Source organism: Scomber scombrus, chromosome 18, assembly GCF_963691925.1.
Source record: "Scomber scombrus chromosome 18, fScoSco1.1, whole genome shotgun sequence".
Lineage (NCBI taxonomy): Eukaryota > Metazoa > Chordata > Actinopteri > Scombriformes > Scombridae > Scomber > Scomber scombrus.
The window spans coordinates 28,452,855-28,472,628 of NC_084987.1; the positions used below are offsets into that span (position 1 = coordinate 28,452,855).

General features: G+C 37.1%; 1 protein-coding gene across 1 annotated transcript; it reads left to right on the forward strand.

The window, feature by feature from the left end:
• The first annotated feature begins 5,922 nt into the window (after positions 1 to 5,922).
• Positions 5,923 to 19,731, forward strand: nosip (nitric oxide synthase interacting protein). The gene is made up of 10 exons (XM_062438010.1): positions 5,923 to 5,964; positions 6,188 to 6,299; positions 9,375 to 9,480; positions 9,704 to 9,785; positions 10,063 to 10,198; positions 11,301 to 11,458; positions 12,650 to 12,766; positions 17,073 to 17,143; positions 17,249 to 17,357; positions 18,978 to 19,731. Exons 2-10 carry the CDS (start codon positions 6,230 to 6,232, stop codon positions 19,047 to 19,049), a joined length of 921 nt encoding a protein of 306 aa, XP_062293994.1. The 5' UTR covers positions 5,923 to 5,964; positions 6,188 to 6,229; the 3' UTR covers positions 19,050 to 19,731.
• The last annotated feature ends 43 nt before the right edge of the window (positions 19,732 to 19,774 follow it).

Below are 19,774 nucleotides of genomic sequence, written 5' to 3' on the forward strand. Positions count from 1 at the left end.
TAATTAAGTATGGAGAGTATGTTCTAGACCTGCTCTATATGAAAAGTGCCTTGAGATAACTTTTGTTGTGATTTACCTTTAAACATGTCATGGAGGGATTTGGACTGGTAATAGTTAAATGACTAAATAATCAATTGTATGCTGACCTAAATATCGGCAACTGATGTTGAAGATTATTGTCTTGTGTTTTCGATCAACATAATGAGAAAATATTGTTAATTTATTTATTTGGCAAGTTGTAAAAATGTTGATACTGAACGTATCAATAAAATGTTCAGTGGTATTGGGCCTCATTCACAAACAGTGCAATGTGTATGAATGTTTTTAGTACAAATCCGGGATTCATCAATATGTTCTTACCTGAATTTGTTCTTACTCTGCAACAATTTAAACTACCTAAGACCATGCATAAGTACAACTTAAAAATGTCTGGTGGTCTTAAAAAATAATACAGTCAATATTTATTCAGTGTAACAACTGTTATTTCAAAAATGTTTAGGCCTTAGTATGCAAGTATGCAACATTTAAAAGTGAGAAATTGCTAACAATACACAATGTATTTACTATTATTAAAATGAATAGCTAAGCTGTTTTAATACATAAATTATAATCATAAATGTATTGAAATTATTAGATTGTCCTTTTCCCACTGTTAAATGGCAATCTGAATCTCTGCCAACTCCTGAGGGAAATATCTGTCTCGTAAGCTTAATGCTCCACTATGTTCACCAGCTAGTCTACAACCAACTGTGTCTTTGCTGTTTGCTACTAAGCAGGTAATGTACAGTGGGAGTTATAGAGCTTTTTATCTAAAAACAGCTGGACAGCTAAACAATGAACTAAAAGTCCATAATGAGAATCGAGCTGCAAAGTCACTAATCATTCTCTGTAGGTTCACCCTTGCTAACATTGTTTTAATGAAAAACAGTGATTATAGCTGTTTTAAGAATGGAAGTACAGTAATTTGGTAGGTACTTTCCTCTGTTATTAATTATAATAACCTAAAAGGTGACTTCTTCCTTTATATCTTCTATCTTCTTCCTTTATATCTTCCAGTTACATTAAGCTGGTGACCTCTAAACATTAGGCCACCACAGCCCCTTATGTGAGCATCTATCTCCATGACTCTCTCCCCACACTATATAAATGTCACTCTGCTTCTTACATTGGTATTGGATACCTTCACTGATCAGATACATTCTCATCAAATCCAGTAATTCATGCATAAAATCCTGCTTTTATTAAGCTTATCACACCCATTGTGTAACTGAGACTGTGTCTAAGAGATATTGTTTCAACTCCGGTCATACTTGAGGCTGTAGTTTGTTGTGTTGTCATATTATTGGAATGGGATAATACATATTCAGGGAGCAGAAAATGCTAGAACTGTGATGTGTGTGGTTTTTTTACATGTTCAGTTGCTCCTATTTTTCCTGTTCATTTTGTTCCCGTTACTTCAATTTATTATTCTAATGCAGAATATAATTAATTAAGTAATTGGAGTAATTAATTAGTAATTTATTTATTTATTAATTCGAGGGCTGTAAGAAAGAAAGAAAGAAAGAAAGACTTTTAATGTTTTTTAGCCAATAGAGCTGAAGACAGAAAGGATAACAGCAGGCGTCAGGATGGGAAATAATTATGAGCAAGAGGGCAGGGTGCTGATGGAGTGATAGTGTCAGGCTTATGTTCAAAGACTGGAGATAACAGAGAGATGCAGATAACTGTTGGGTGGGCTGTCTATGGGGGATAGTTGTTTATGAAGGAGGTCTAGTCCCACTTATTATCTGCTATGGCATCCTTTACCACTCTTACCACATCATTAAGGACTGGACTGTATTAACTGTTTTACCATAGCAACTCAACAACTTGAATATATCTGACCTTATATGGTGAGGACTGGACCTGTTGCTATGAACAAAGATGAGGGTCAACAGGGTGTTTATAACTCTGCTGTGTTTATATGTAGAAGAAGATGTGATTCTTCCCTAATTGTGCTTATCATGATTCGTTCATCCTGGACATCCTGGAAGAAAATCATGCTTCAGAAATGTATTAATTTTCTCTAAATGCTTTTCAGTTAATGTCAACTAGGATATGGAAGAATGATAAGAAATGTTGGCCTTGAAGTCTTTACTGAGTAATGATGGATATCTTCTCTCTTTGTAGCCGTAGAAATGTGTCCCTGCCAGTGAATATCATTTCACTTAGACCAGCAAAATTTCAGTCTGTACATCTGTCTGGATTTATTTTCAGTGGGTGTGGGGATCTGCTAACAGGAAATCCACAGTCACATAGGCAGGAAATGCTGCTGTTCAGAGACTGAGAAATAAACAAGACGTGTGAGGGAAATATAGGCACTGCTATTACCACCGCTGTTTCAGAACATACTACACAGCAAAATTAGCTAATACAAATGAACACTATCAGAGTTCATTTAAACACTTTGAGGCTGTCCATATGGGTACACATTAGAGAGTTTATTTATTTTTATTTTCTGTCCAAGTTGTGTGCATTCTTACCTCCTGCAATGTTATTTTTTAAGCGTTGGTATTTTAACACTGTATTAGAGACATTATTGACTCTGTTTAAACTGAACACTAACCGGTGTGAATAACAGTGTAAGAATGGTTATATACAATTATCTCAAAGTCCCATTTCCTACAATGAACAGTAAACATACACTTGAGCATACACATTTGGTTCTTTTATCGGAGTTTGAAGAAATCAGGGAGATGGTGAGATAAGCAGATTGGAAAAATTGTTTTGGTGGTATTTATGGTGACACTAGCCCCATTAACAATCAGGACTGTCCCCAGGCAACACAAAGTTGTGCAGCAGTAAAGTCAACCTCAATTCCAGCCCTGCAAGTCCTAGCAGGAGAGATGTTAGAGGGAAGCAGTTAATGACCAGCTACTGGGCTAACTACAAAGGGCATGAAGGCAACACCCCACTAAAGTGGTATTACAGGAATGCTGGGAACAAGGCTGCGGACAAAGAGCAAGCTTGGGTGGCTTGGCAAAAGATATGCAGAGGACACGAGGGTTATTAATATCATGCTGAGTCCAACAGTAATTATTCCAGAGTTAGTTAGTTAGTTAGTTAGTTAGATAGTTAGTTAGTTAGTTAGTTAGTTAGTTAGTTAGTTAGATAGTTAGTTAGTTAGTTAGTTAGATAGTTAGTTAGTTAGATAGTTAGTTAGTTAGTTAGTTAGTTAGTTAGATAGATAGTTAGTTAGTTAGATAGTTAGTTAGATAGTTAGTTAGTTAGTTAGTTAGATAGATAGTTAGTTAGATAGTTAGATAGTTAGATAGTTAGATAGTTAGTTAGTTAGTTAGTTAGTTAGTTAGTTAGTTAGTTAGTTAGTTAGATAGTTAGTTAGATAGTTAGTTAGTTAGTTAGATAGTTAGTTAGATAGTTAGTTAGTTAGTTAGATAGTTAGTTAGTTAGTTAGTTAGATAGTTAGTTAGTTAGTTAGTTAGTTAGTTAGTTAGATAGTTAGTTAGTTAGTTAGTTAGTTAGTTAGTTAGTTAGTTAGTTAGATAGATAGTTAGATAGATAGTTAGTTAGTTAGTTAGTTAGATAGTTAGTCAGTTAGATAGTTAGTTAGTTAGTTAGTTAGTTAGTTAGTTAGTTAGTTAGTTAGTTAGTTAGTTAGTTAGTTAGATAGATAGTTAGATAGATAGTTAGTTAGTTAGTTAGTTAGATAGATAGTTAGATAGTTAGTTAGTTAGTTAGTTAGTTAGTTAGTTAGATAGTTAGTTAGTTAGATGGTTAGTTAGTTAGTTAGTTAGTTGCTTTTTCCATTGCAGAAATCTTGGTACTGCAATGGGCAGAGGAGAATAAACCAAAAAATGCTTTTATCTGCGCTGATCCTTCAACTCCAGCTGGCAAAATATTCTATTAACAGTGTGACAGTATACATTCCAGACTTGTGTCAATTATGTTTGACATTATTACATGGACATGGAAATGAGGAAGTGGTCGGGTTAACAAAACGAGCTGTACAGTGAGATGCTCTATACTTACAAGTCCCATTAAGCAAATCGGAAATCAAGGTTATGGTAGGGATTAAAGCAGTAGAGGAATGGCAGAGCAGTGGAACACTGAAGTGGGGACAGTTCCTACAATTTAAATAACAAAATCAATTCAAATTATATTATATTCAAATTATATTATTATTATTATTATTATTATTATTATTATTATTATTGTTATTATTAACATTCATGTACTATTAATGAATTCAATAACCTAAACTTCTTCCAAGGAGTTGTCTGTGCTTTCTCGTCTCACAGGTAATCTGGGCCTGTAGACGTCCGGATTACAGATTCCAGTCCCGAACCTTCTAGCTTCAATGTTTATTTTCTATGTGCTTCTCTCTCAATGTTGATTTTCAATGTGCTTCTCTCTCCTATCCTTCTCTCTCTCTCCTCTCTACCCCAACCGGTCGAGGCAGATGTTCTCCCACTTTGAGCCTGGTTCTGCCTGAGGTTTCTTCCTGTTAAAAGGGAGTTTTTTCTTGCCATTGTCACTAAGTGCTGCTCATGTGGGAATGTTGAGTCTCTTTAAAATGAAACCTGAAGAGTACAGTTTAGACCTGCTCTATGTGTAAAGTGCCTTGAGATAACTTTTGTTATGATTTGGCGCTATATAAATAAAGATTGATTTATATTAGAAACATAGATAGACAAAAGAAATGAAGAGGTCATTTGCAACAGAATGAGACATGGTCATTCCAGCTTAAACAGCATAGATATGATGACAGGAAACCTTCCAAAAAGTTCACGTGAGCATTGCCAGGTTGAGGAGTAGCCTATGCTGTGATTGTAAGCATGGATTGAGATAATAGACAACACACAACTTTTTGATTTAAGCTTGCAAGTCACATCTAAAAGACTTGACATTGACTTAGAGTGGTGGGTCGAGCGGTAGATTTTCTTTAAGTTGATTAAAGAAACATTATTAATGGTTAGGGTTTCATCTGCAGCCCACACTCCAAAACAGAATGTGGCGGTAATGCGCCTAATACGCTGGTTGCCAACCGCTACTAAAAACACAACGAAGAAGAGGAGCGAGGAACAGCAGTATTTATCCCAAAATATGAAATAGCCATCAAAAAGAGGACAATGGATCATATATCAGTGTATACAGTAGAGATGATGGGATTAGTATTGACTACAGTGGGTGGAAGATAAAAGTCAACACAATGTAACAATAGCAACAGATAGTATTTCAGCACAAGTATTCAGGGAATTCATGCAGGCAAGATCTTTTACTGGAAATATCTCATCAGGCTATATAACAAAGGTGTGGATATTTCTTTCCTCTGGGTTCCTGCTAATGTAAGAGTTGAAGGAAATGAAGCAGCAGACATTTTGTCCAAACAATCATTAAAATCAAACACAATAAATATTGAAATATTGTTTGTAGATTGTGTAGATTCATTTTTTAAGAAGACAGGGACAATGCATATTAATCAAAAACATTAACATGTAAATACGCAAGATTATAGACAGTGGCTAATTTCCGTCTTTAGTCCCTAGGGGAAGGTTTACGTTAAATACAATACTGTATGGACGGGCTCAAATCCATTATCAGAAAACACATATATATATAATCTGGCAGGAATATTGGGAGAGTAAGGATACAGGAGGAAATACATACAGGGGGGAATTAAGTACAGGGAGGAACGTCAGGAGTTGATCCAAGTGCTGGAAAAAGAAAAACTAAGCTTGACATTAGGGAATCTGTTAGGGAGTATATCACAGAAAGGGTTTGCTGTTTTAATTACATGTTTACAAGGACATGGGTATAGGAAATAGGATATATTCCTATATACACACTCAAGTCCAGTAGGTGGCGGTAAATGCACCTGAAAGCTGGTTGCCAACCGCCAATATAAATCAACAGAAGAAGAATAACCATTGTTGATTTGATACTACTTCAAGACTCTTTCACGAGGTAAAAACCATTTATGTACTATAAGATTATAAATGATAACTGTATAACCTTCTACGTAGCTCTGGTAATACCTCCATTGTCTTCAGCCACCGTTCGTTTATCTCTTTTTCAAATCTAACCTTTACTGAACACGTAGTGAATAAATGTATGTTTACTTCTAGTGTTAGCTTCTACGTTAGCATCGATGATCACGGTTGCATTAACACCATTATTTTCCTTCCAGTCCCTCCAGCTGGATTCACTTGTTACATCTGTGTGAACTACAATGACTCGCCATGGAAAGAACTGCACGGCTGGAGCAGTCTACACATACCACGAGAAAAAGAAAGATACAGGTAACACCATGTAGCTGTAAACCTGACACGTTAGTTAAACACCTAGCACTGGTTTGAACGGCAGGTTACACATTCTAAAACAGCAGACCAAGTAGTGTTCGATGTTCCCTCGAATAAATGACGTGATGAAGTTAGAGGTCACACAGTCCACCAGTACCAATTGCAAGAGCCACACACACACACACACACACACACACACACACACACACACACACACACAAAACAAATTCCATTAAGATGCAATGACAGTTCAGACTTAATTGCAGGGACGTCACTAGGATTATATTTTAGGGGGGCTTAGCCCCAAAGTAATGTGCGTGCTGCAAATTTTTTTCTTATACAAAAATAAAATCTTTGAGATATACAGAGCTCTATGAGCGATGTGCCATGCTCACAGTATACCAGAACCAGCTGCTAAGAGATGGCATAGTGAAATGTGACGAACACACATCAGTAGTGTAGTATACATAGGTATTACACCTACCCACTAGAAAAGGTCCCGAATTTACTTGCGCAATGATATGTATCAACATTAATTGCTAGACAGAGATATGTTCTGACATACTGATATCTTTTAGCATTTTGTGAACGGACGCAAAAGCTCATCAGTCACAATGCAAAGCGTCAGACATTCTGTCACTCTCCTTCAATTTAAGGTATTCTCTGAACTATATTATATAGTAATTAGTAGTTTCATTCTCTGAACTACAGTCATCTGCAACTTCATTAGGAACACCTGTGCAATATAATTCAATCCAATACAACAGCTCTGCTATAAATTCTGCCCTTTTTTTTTAGAAGTTTATACATTTTCAGCTTTTGTTGACATTGCCAAAACAAGTGATAATTCTACTTTGTTTATTACTGAGGTCATACTAAGTGGTGATGGTGTACTTGGGTGCATTACATTGCACCCTAATACACCACAATCACTAAATAATACACATAAAGCAGAATTTTCACCTTCTTGTCAAAAAATGTAGTATAAGCTTCATAAATGTAGATTTAGAGCTGTTTCATTGGATTGAATTAGATTGCACAGGTTAGGCCAGTGAGTATCTTATGTAGTGAAGTTATTCTCTGGACTATATTTTATAGTAATTAAAAGTTATATAGTATTATACAGTTAAGTAGTTATATTCAGTGTCAGTAGCATCACGTTTTTGTTGAATGCCTCACTCTCTCTCTTCAGGTCTGTTGAATGAGAAACATCTGAGTGACTTAATATTTAGGTTTTGTAACATCAGCTGATAAAACGCGCAGCCGGTTAGCCTGAAACTTGTTACTTTAGTAATGTCAGTTACCTGTCTGAGAATTAATGTTGACATCACATGGCGCTGTTTGCATTAGTTTTCCGGGCTCTGTTGTTTTTTTCTGAGCAGGTTCTGCCTCAGATGATGTAGATTTATGTTTTAACCAGCGGTCTGTGTTTGTTTCCTTAAACTTAATATCACTGTTAGCTTCTCTGTGTTATGCTAGCAGGAGGTACAGAGAGAGCTACAGGTGTGTTCAGGGTCGAAGTCAGACAGTCGGACACAGCGGTTTCGACCAGTCGTCCTGCAGTAACACCGCTGCAGACGTTGGTTGAACATTAATATACATCGCTGTACATTTTTTGAAGACGTTAGTTAAGGCGGCCGCCTAAGCTGGAAAGTGCTGTGGGAAACCCTGAATGGTTTGGGGGGGCTTTAGAACATTTTAGGGAGGCTTAAGCCCCCCCCAAAATTGGCCTAACGACGTCCATGCTTAATTGATCAAATTCTTCCCATAGTTTTCTTAAAGTACCATAAATATGTGCAAAAATTGCACAAATACATGCACTAACTCACTCATTTTTGTAGGCACACCTTGCTTTCAAATAATTTGTGGCATAGATTAAATAAAGTGCTGGAAACATTCCTCAGAGATTTCCCCCACAGAAAAGATTGAAAGAATTTTATTACATAAAGTTTAAGTCCATTATGCCATCTGAAAAGTCAAGCTAATCATGTTAGGGCAGACAAGCTGATCAACAACTGTTGGACAGCTTTCACAAATGAAAGCTACATGACTTCTTTTCTTAACAATTTACTGGTTAGTTACCAGTTAAATGGTGTCAAGTTATTGAAAGCAACATTAACCAAAACTGACATTCCTACTTTTGACTATGTCTTGAGTTGCTGCCATGTGGTTTGCTGATTAGATATTTGTGTTAACGAGCACTTGGACAGGTATACCTAATGAAGTGTGTATATGTTGCTTTATTATAGTTTTTTAGTTTAGTCAAAAGTCTTTTCACAGCTGCTCGTAGATGAGGACGCCCTGTTCCTGCTTTGATGCTTGACTGTTTTGTCAGGAATTAAATGGTTCTCAGAATTTTTCTGCACAGAAACTTAAATGGCAGTTTTAGTGTGACACCATGAATCATTTTGTCATCCTTTTAAACATTTACACTTTTATTTTAGATTATATTTAAACAAAAAATGTAATCATTCGAAATGAGATAAGAAATGTATTTAACATGAAGAGGTCCAAACTCCAGCAACACTTGGAGTATAAAGAACAACTTTATTATGAGATTAATGCATTTCAGCTTGTGGACCTTCATCAGTGTCAGCATAAGACACATTACAAAGAACATTAAATTAACACGGAGGAGAAACATAAAAAAATGAAAAGGCTAATAAATGAAAATAAATAAAACAATCATATACAGTACTGTGCAAACGTTGTAGCAAGCAGTGAACAACTGTTTACAGGTGTAACAAGGAACACTGCTGCTGTTTTAAAGACAAAGCTTTCAGTGCCTAAAACTGTTGCACAGTACTGTATATACACACACTTCAGTCAATGGAGTATTCAAACATACTGTAGAACAATCATGTTCCCAAATGCATTTAACATTACAGATTTCACTTATATAACCTGTTTTATTGCAGATGGAAATTCCAATGTAATTATATTTCAGACAGAACCTTTGACCTTCCATATAAATAAATGTCACATTTAGACCTAATTTGGACAGCATTAGTATAGACAGTGTAATCTTCCAGTAAACCATGTAAGTATGTCCTGTGCTGCTTTCATTCTGCTCAGCGGCCTCTGGCTACGGGACACAGAGTATTCGACTGGGTAAAGATGCAATCAAAGACTTTGACTGCTGCTGCCTGTCCCTGCAGCCCTGCCGGGATCCTGTGCTGACGTATGTATACCCAACACACATATTATTACTGATTTATTTAAATTTTCTATTATTAATTTAATTGTGGTCATTTAACATCACTGTCTCCTTGGGTTTTTAGTGTATGTAAAGTACTTTGTAAACATTATTTTAAGAAAAGTGCTGTACAAATAAAGTTAATAATACATTAATTATTATTATTACGTGTAAGCATTACGTTTCTTGTTTGTTTTACTGTCCTCAGTCCTGATGGATACTTGTATGAAAAACAGGCCATTCTTGAATACATTCTGCACCAGAAGACAGAAATTGCCAAAAAAATGAAGGTAAGCCCTGCTCCTCTGTCAGTCTTTGTTCTCAGTGGTTTGTCAGCTTACTGATAAATATCAACTGACTTCACTCTTTTAATGGTTATGTTCCTGAAACACATGTAAATGTGTGCTTACATAGAACATAAATAATGTTCTGTAATGTAAATAAACTTCATGTGGCATGTTTCAGAGGAATTCTCTTAAAAGTTAAAAGGAAATTCTCTATTTTGACTTTAAGTTCAGAGTATTGAGATGTCCTCTAATTCTAACTTTGGAATCATTTCATTCTTAGGCATATGAGAAGCAGAAGCAAGCACAGAAGAGTAACAGCCAGCTTGAGTCCAAGTCAGAGGAAAGAGAGAGAGTGGAGAAGTTCAAAACCAGGGAGAACAGCATCGTTTCCAAACCCATCAACCCATTCACCTCTGGTATGTGTCTGTGGCATTACGCTTAGTTCACTGAGATAGAGGTCATGTACAATATATTGAAGACAGTGTCCACACTAAGCTGGCTAATTTTGAAAAAGCTGTTTACATGATGTCAACAACAATGTCTAACGTATGAGTATAAAATGTGATGACCGGTCATAAAAGCTACCTGATAACAGTAACTCCTGTGATCAAATGACTTTCTAAAGATCCATCTTTGTGCTACACTAAATCATGCTGCTGGCACTTTACCATTTATCCACAGTAGAGACCTTTTTCAAAAAGTTCAGTTTGATTAAATTGAAACAAATCTTTATTTAAAGAAGTCTCTAGAAAGACAGTCTGTTAGACAGGACGTTGTCAAAATAGCAGCACCTCGTAGTGTGTTTATCACTTAGATGAAAATAAATATGACAGTGGTGGTGCCTCTGAGCAAATAGGGCCCCATAAAATCCGTTTTATTTTTTCCCAAATTCCGTTTTTCCGTTTTAATTTTTGGGAATCCTGTTTTTTTTTAACCTTTTTATTCTTATTTTACTAACAAAAACAGTGTGTTTTTAATGTAAATGACTAAAATGTACACAAATTAAATAGAAATTAACTTAAATTTATTGAGGTGACAAACAACACATTACTTAATACCGTACAGTACAGTAATAGTGTCGAGTTTCAAAGTTTTTTCGCCGACGAACACAGAGCCGTGGCCAGCCGCTTTGCCGTGCTTACATTGTTTTGAAGGGGGATGGGCTCAGTGTGGAGGGGGATTGTTGTGCCACCCAGATTTGCTTTCCTCCGTGCAGTTTTCCCCAGACACGTTCCTCTTCCACACGAAAACAGCATTTCAGTCAAATTATGTCAAATTCCGCGTTAAAAATAAATTCCGTTTTAATCGGCCAATTCCGTGATTCCGTCCACCATTCCGTGATCGCGGAAATCATAGGGTCCTAAGCAAAGCACTTAATTATCTGTTGTAATTGAAATACAGCCATGTCTTCATCTAGTCTCAATTCATTCAATCCCAAAACTACATTTCTCATGCAGACAGTTTATGACCTTAAATAAGACTGTAAATATTGTAAAGAACATCAGTTTTTCTCTTCAGGGCAGAGCAAAGGAAGTGAAAAGAGCAGGACAGACAGCAGCTCAGCAGAAACCTCCAGTGCTGGAACCAGTTCTGCTGCCCAGTCCAGCCAGAGCCTGCCCAGTTTCTGGATTCCCTGTCTGACACCAGAGGCCAAGCCCACCCTGATCAAGAAACCAGTGAGTGTCTTCTCCTGCCATGTCAGGTCGTGGTAGCGTTTTGACAAATATTGTTGTTGCTTATTCTTGGTTACATGACTTTCAATGTTTATAAGAAGGGATTGAACTGTTGGCGATGTCATCTGTCAGAAAGTTTGTGTGTCCTTCTATCTGTCCAAAACTTTGAATCCAATCTAAACATCTCTACTATTGCTCAGTAGATGATCATAAAAAGTCCTGCAACCTAGAGCTCATGTTAATAGCAGGGTTAATATAGTTTTTAAATGTATTCAGTTGTTGTTTTTTTAGTTTTAGTTAGTTTAACAATTGATTAAGTAGTTTTAGTTGAGTTTTTATTTAGTTGTAGTTTTCCAGGTATTAGAAAAAGTCAAACTGAACAGGACATTAAAAAGAGAGAAAACTAAACGACAACAAAAACTAAGTTGATTTTAACTATAATTCAGTTTAGTTTTAGTTAGTTTTGCATTGTTCATTTTAGTTTTTATTTCGTTGTCGTTTATTAAAAAATTATCATTTATATATATATATATATATATATATATATATATATATGTATATATATATGTATATATATGTGTATATATATATGTATATGTATGTATGTATATGTATATATGTGTATATATATGTATATATATATGTGTATTGATAATGCTAAGACTGTACTATATATATATATATTTTCGTATCCAAAGCAACTACTGGCAATGACTTTACTGTATGCAATGCTCTAAAGATTAAAATTAATACATAAAAATAACAATTACACACATAGAGGAGTTGAATAAATTGCACACATACAGCGGGTTGGCATGGTTTGTAGAATTTGACACAGAGTGGACTGTGAGTCCAGCTGTTCCTGCTGATATATTACATCATGATGATCCTTGAAGCTTTTAGTGGGCCTTTAGAGTCTCATCATTTGCATGACAGTGCATGTTTGTTTTGGAGTTGCTGCTATGTGCCTATTTGCTTTCAATGTTGATGTCATGATATTTTTTGTTTGCTTTGTATATCTGCTGGTTTCATGGTGACACTATTTTAAAATTCAAGGCACGTTGACCCTGAATCCAAAGATCAAATCCTGTTTTGGCTGTCACTGAGTATTTGTTGCCTTCCAAACTGAAATTATGGGCAGACATCACTTTTTTCATCACTTCCCTTTTTCTCTCCTTTCCTAATGTCTGACAGAGTAAGGCTGTGTTATGTCCCATGTCAGGACGTCCCATTAAGATGAATGAGTTTATCACAGTGCGCTTCACCCCACTGGACCCAAGCCTGGACAGAGTGGCCCTGCTCACCCGCCAGGTCAGTTTACACCTGCTTTCTCTGTGAGAATCATTTTTTTATTTGTCAGAGCAGTCAATCACATGACTTTTCCATCTCTTGTCACACACGAATATAAAATATAGACTTCATAGAGTGTATCAGTGCAGTTTGCAGGGCTTAGCCTTGCAGGTAGCATTTGTGAACTTCTGTCTGTCTTATACTTACACTCACACCAAATGGAGTGTTGAACTGGATCTCTTAAAACTCAACTACTCTTTTACAGATGATGTTGTAATACAGATTCCACCAAAAAGACAAGGATCAATGTTGGCGATCTAAGTTTATATGTGAACAGTGACTGTGAACATAAGCGAGTGAATGTGTAATAGTTCCCCAAAAAGGATGCACTCACTCATCTGACGGTTGTGTTTGATACAAAAGGAAAGTAAGCAATACATTTAAAAATAAAAAACAAGGTGATGACTTGCTTTGAAATAACAAAGCTCCTGTCTGTCACATCTATTCACAAATTGCCCAGACAAAAGCCAACGTATTAAACAGCAAACAGCTGTGGCCCAGGAAGTAGAGCAGGTTGTCCACTAATTGGAAGATCAGCGGTTCGATTCCTGGCTCCTCCAGTCAGTGGGCAAAACACTGAACCCTAAATTGCTCATGATGGCTGTGACAGCAGTTTCTCCTTATGAGCAATTTGGCATCTTGCTTGGCAGCGCTTGCAATCATCATATCAATTGATCTTTATCATTCAATCTTTATTTATATAGCGCCAAATCACAACAAAAGTTATCTGAAGGCACTTAACACATAGAGCAGGTCTAGACTGTATTCTTTAATTTAATTTAAAGACACCCAACATTCCTGCATGAGCAAGCACACCTTGCACACAGTGGCAAGGGAAAACTTCCCTTTAATTGGAAGAAACCTCAGGCAGAACCAGGCTCTAAGTAGGTGGCCATTAACCGGTTAGGGTTGAGAGAGAGAGGAGGAGAGAGAGACAAAAAGAGGGAGAGAAAGGAGGAAAGGCCGAGAGAGGGAGAAGGTGGGAGGAGAGACAGGCATAGAAAGTGAAGTGAAGTTTCATTTGGCACGACGTGGAGGCATTACATTATTATATGTGGGACCTATGGAGGATGGAGGCTTTTGCTCCGTGCCAAGCTTTCCAACAGTACAACACCTGCAGCTACTGACCTGAGAGAGCCTCCAATAGCACAGTGGTTGATCGGTTACGAATAAATGTCCCATTTTATGTTGACGTGTGACCTTGATCTCCTACGGAGATTATTATTATTAATATTATTATTTTTATTATTATTATTATTATTATTATTATTATCATCATTCCACATGCCACAGGCGTGTGCATATTAAAAAACTGATGCAAAAAAGCACGGGACATTTTTCTAGTAACTTCATCAAACTAATGAATGTATTATGGAGCATGCATGCACGATGGTTTTCATGTGACAACTCTTTATAGTGTAATAATCTTTTCCTTCGTCACTTAGGGCCGGTCAGGTGGGAATCCCAGACCCCCGCCTATGTTCAGCTGTCAGTGTGTGTAATCTGAGGCACTAATATATAAGTTTCCTAGATACATGACTGTTGGTTACAGTTAAACTACTACGGATTTTTTTTAAATTAATCTGTATTGCACTCTTGCCTTGATGACGTCATCCAGTCTAGAAATATGAGAAATGAAGTGTAAAACCCCCCTCAGAAAAGAACAACCCGAATCGAACCGAAAACTGTGACCCCAAAACTGTGATATGAACCGAACCGTGGACTTTGTGAACCGTTCCAAAAAAAAAAAATAGGAGTATAACTTGATAAAAACAGCATGCACGCATGATCATCTATCAGGACCTGGATGTCCATGGCCCTGGGCTTCTGCATCCACCTGTGAAGCAGGAGAGCAGAAACACTATGGGGAAAAGTTAAGATAGTGAAATGCATAAATAGTAAATGGATATGAACAGAAAGGGAGGAGAGAGAAGCTCAGTGCATTATGGAAGGTCCCCCATCAGTGTAGGCCTATAGCAGACCTGCCAACCTGTAGCAGGTACGCAATTTGACATCTAAATACGCTGGTACGACTCGCCTCTCTAAACTACGAAAAAAGCTGCGGACATGTGAGTTCTGTGGGAAATGTCCACGTGCAGTACTCATGTCTGACAGCACGATGCAGCAGCGTGGTGAAGCAGTTTCAACCAATCATTGTAGAGTAACGGAGAATAACGAGCCTACCGAACGTATAGCGTAACATCCCTGCTCCCCCTCCTCCCTGCCTCCTGCCGTGTGTGTGTGTGTGTGTGTGTGTGTGTGTGTGTGTGTGTGTGTGTGTGTGTGTGTGTGTGTGTGTGTGTGTGTGTGTGTGTGTGTGTGTGTGTGTGTGTGTGTGTGTGTGTGTGTGTGTGTGTGTGTGTGTGTGTGTGTGTGTGTGTGTGTGTGTGTGTGTATATCCATTGCAGATAGAGTAGGCCTGTATATAAGGAGGAATGTGATTATTTATACAGTTTAAACACGTAGCCAACAAATCGTTTGCAGCAACTCTACCGCTCTGCCGCTATCATGGCAGATGAGGAAGACAAAGACAGGGAGGGACAGGGCAGCAGACCTGACAAACAGAAGAGGGTCCATGTCCCCCAGAAGTTTTTGAGTAAATATCAAGAACAGTGGCCATGCTTCCGACCCTCTAAAGTCTCATATCATGCAATTATGATGGACATAAGCCACCAGGGAGCTGCAGGTTAAATATAAATTAGCCCTGGTGATGTTGCTTATGTGCTGTAAGCCAATTTAATTATTACATTCTTGAAAATAAAAACACCTATTGCAATATACAAAATAAATTATTACCATTTTAATTAAATACATATTAAAATAATTTTAATTAAATAAGTATTGAAATAATGCCCCCCAGACCGAATCTGGAAGATGGTTCCACAGGAGAGCAGCCTGATGACTGAAGGCTCTGCCTCCCATTCTACTTTTAGAGATACAAACACTGCAATTAACAATTTGGCTGTGTTGTGTTTTACCGACACACAGCACGCGAACACACACGTGTACAGTGGCGGTTCTAGCTTGAATGATGCCCTGGGCGAGACCCCCCCCCCCCCCACCCAGGAATTTTGTTTAATATATATACTGTATGTCCACAAGGACATCTAAAAATATATGTTAAATATAAAGAAATGTACAAGCTCTGTGGAAAAAAAGAATAATATAATAGAAATGAAATGAGAATGATATTTCTCAATTGCACAAATCCTTCATCAGAACAATGGAAAATCCAGTTATTACACTATTGCATTTAGAACAGGAAACAGACTATTTAAAGTGCACAATCACCACCTCCAACATTTCTACAAGACAATGAACACAATTCTGCACAAACTATCACTGTATAAGTTATCAGAACTTAAAGAATCACAAGGACTGTTTTTTCTTTTAGGGTTTTTATATTCTTTTATTGTCACTACTCAACATCAGTCCAGGGACAGCAGATATAAAATAGCCTTTTGGCTCATTCTGGTGTGTTAACATTTGTTAAAATGTTTTATTAATGTGCATTAAACCTTTAAATAAAATAAATAAATCCATAAATATACACTATATACATATATCGAACCGGGGGCCACTGCATATACGCACTCGACCACCTGTGCACCAGGATCTTTTTTTTTAAGAGCTCGTTTTAAGAGCTCGTGCCGCCCCCCCCCCATGAGTCATAACAAAATGCCGCCCTGGGTGCTTGCCCAATTCTCCCATATGAGGAACCGCTACTGCACATGTACCTGTTTTATGAGAGTAAACTGTCCATGTTTTAGTGAATATATTTCACCAATGTTCCTTGTTTTTTATTTTTAAATAATAATATTTTTTTGCTTGTTCCTGTCATTAAATTTCCTGGGAGTAGGGAAATGGTTTTGATTGGAATTCCCTTTCTCGGGATTAAACCGATAAGCAGAACCGAAATGTAAAATGGGGGGGGGAGTGTAAAGTATATATGTTAAATATATATATGTTAAATATATGGATATGCCCATCAGTTTGCAAAATATGCCGTGTTTTGTCTGACCAGCAGTCTGAAATCCAATATATTTAGCACTGTGGTGATGTAAAGATGCCAGCAAACCATCACATCTGAGAAGCTGGAACAAGAGAATGTGCTTGAAAAAGTCTTCAGTTCATCTTTAAATGGAACTTTTGACAGTAGATACAGAATATCACCAGCTACTTTCCACATCATCAAAGCTCAAATCTTCTTCTGTGAGTTGTGGAGAGATGCATTCTTAGTCTGTACTATCCTGTCTCCTCTCTCCAGGACAGGTATGTATGTGCAGTAACCAGAGATGTCCTTGGCAACAGTGTCCCCTGCACTGTTCTACGACAATCGTGAGTACTAAAATACCAGTGTGTCATATCCACTCTTCCATTCAGTTGTAAGGTGATCTCTGTGAGCACTCTCAGAGGATAACTGACACACTGTCCTGTGTTCAGGGGTATCGTTGTGACACAGGAGTGTGTAGAGAAATTGATCAAGAAGGACATGATTGATCCTGTTACTGGAGACAAACTTTCCGACAAAGACATCATACCACTGCAGAGGGTAAGTGTGTACTTATGTGTAAAGGCAGTGTTTCCTCTGGATGTTTGTTTTACCTGGGTGGTGTAGTACTCCAGCGGTCATATGTAACTGAAAAGTAGAGGTAAAGTACACTTTACTGTAAAATGTATAGGGGCAAATTGTGATGTTTTAGTTTAATATGTTAAAGAAGGAAATACAATTATCAACATACCAGATCAGATTTTACATACAAAAAGAAGTAAAACCCCCCCCTTAAAATATCAGCCTTAACATTTACATTTTCAATTTTGGCATTATAAAGGATGGTCTTAATGCACTAGAATAAGTGTAGTCTTACTGCTACACAAGTAATATAAGGAGAACATCAGTTCAAGGCACACAGTCATAACAGCAGAGTTGGGTCCAACACTGTATTATAGAGCATTGTCTCAGTTTTTACTCTTTCAAATAATCAACCATCTAAATAACTTTTCAGTACATACTTTATTCTTATTAACCAATTATTATACACATAGAGTTAAGGGAAGACTGCACACCTGAAATTGCCTGATGTTTAATGAGTTTGCCTCATTTGCATAATGTTGTGATTAAAAAATAAAGGATAAATACAGGAATATATTGTACTGTATATGGGTATAAAATGCAAGCCAAATAGTACAGAGATATATATTCTATAAAGTAGGGATATCATTATTCAATTACCGTTAACATTTTAACTGATAATGCAAGGGGGCCACACAAACCCCTGCCTCCAAGGACGGTGTGTTGATGCTAAACTATCATCTTGAACAGAGGTAGCTGCTCTATTAATGCAGACTGAGAGCTGAGTGTCTGACCGCAGAAAGCAACATGCTTCCTACAAAATCAACACACCAGTGATGAACTGTATACGCAACACAGTAGCGGTGGCAGTAAATGGACTGTTTGCACTATTTGTGCATTTATTGCAACCATGGATGTATTATAAGAGCTACATAGGATGCCGCTCAATCAAACTAAATAAAAGGACTATCTGACCAATTATAGGTCTTCTTTTTCATTTCCTGAGGTAGCTGTGTAGTTCCCAAAATTAACAATAAGGAGGTATCAAGTGGAAGTGTATAACAATATGTACGGATGTTAACGACTGCAAGAGTTTCTGTGATTCCGCTCAATTGATGTGAAGAATCTTTGTAAAGTGTAAGCCCATATGAAGATAAGAGATGGGACAGGGTCATGCTTGTGGTGTTGGAGCAGAGCCAGCAGAAGGTTGATAAAAGCCTTTGGATGAGTATCCCTGGATACCATGGAAGTCATTGTGGCTTGATTTTGACAGCATGAGAAAGCAAAAGTGAGAGAAATACAACATTGTAGTGGGATAAAGGCAAAGCAAGGGAAATCTTTTGAAACTTTAACCAAAGCTTCATCAGTGTTATTTTTGCATATAAAACAGTCTAATCTCACTGATTTAAATTTTAACAATCTTTTCAGAAATTAATAATGACTAATATCTGTGTGTGCCATTGGTTTCACAAAAAGTGCTGTCCTTCACTAATGCTAATACAGGGTTTACTGATGTTTCCCAAATGTGAAATTCTCCAAACGGTATTTGTACACTTCGCCTTTGTCACATAGTGATAAAATGGTTCTGTGTTCTGACAGGGTGGGACTGGCTTCGCTGCTTCTGGGGTTGACCTCCGTGCCAAAGAGGCTCGTCCAGTGATGCAAGTGTGAGACAACAGAAGATCTGAGGATTGCTGTGTTGTCACAATGATTCCATGTTGTAACAGATTCTTTCACCTATTTCAATGCTCTTTGTTTTTTGTTTTTTTTGCCACAGTCCATAATCGATGTTTTGTCAGTCATGTGAAGTGGTTTCCTCCTGAATAAATTGGAAATGTTATTTCTCCATTGTTTTTAAAAGGTGATGACATCTTTACTGACTGTGTTTATATAAAAGATCATTATTTCTTTCACTCAGCAAAGCAGAGCCTTATGGACACTGAATACTGAAGAAGAAAAAAAGTCCATAAAAATCAACCTCAACCCTCTATCAAGATGCAAACCTGCTGTACCTGATAGATTTTGCATCATGACTGCGTTCTTTTTAAAGCTCTACATAAGAGAATGGTATGTTTGGAAAATGTGTTATGTATAAAGTACGAAATATTGAAATTGGTTAGATCTCCAAAAATAAAACTTTGTATTTTTAATTAAAATAAAAACAAGCCAATAAGCCACACTGCTGCACTGGGTGAAATCTTCCTTCATTCCTAAAGACAGTTGTTAGAGAGGTTCCTTGTATGTGGGAATGCAGCTCTATTTACAGAGCTTTGCTAGCTAGTTGTGCTACCCTAATGCCACTTCTTGACTTTTTGAGAAATGCACAATGTAGCACAATATGTAGCATGCCAATTTAATGCCAATGATTCCAGTCTCCTATTACAGAGACTGGAATA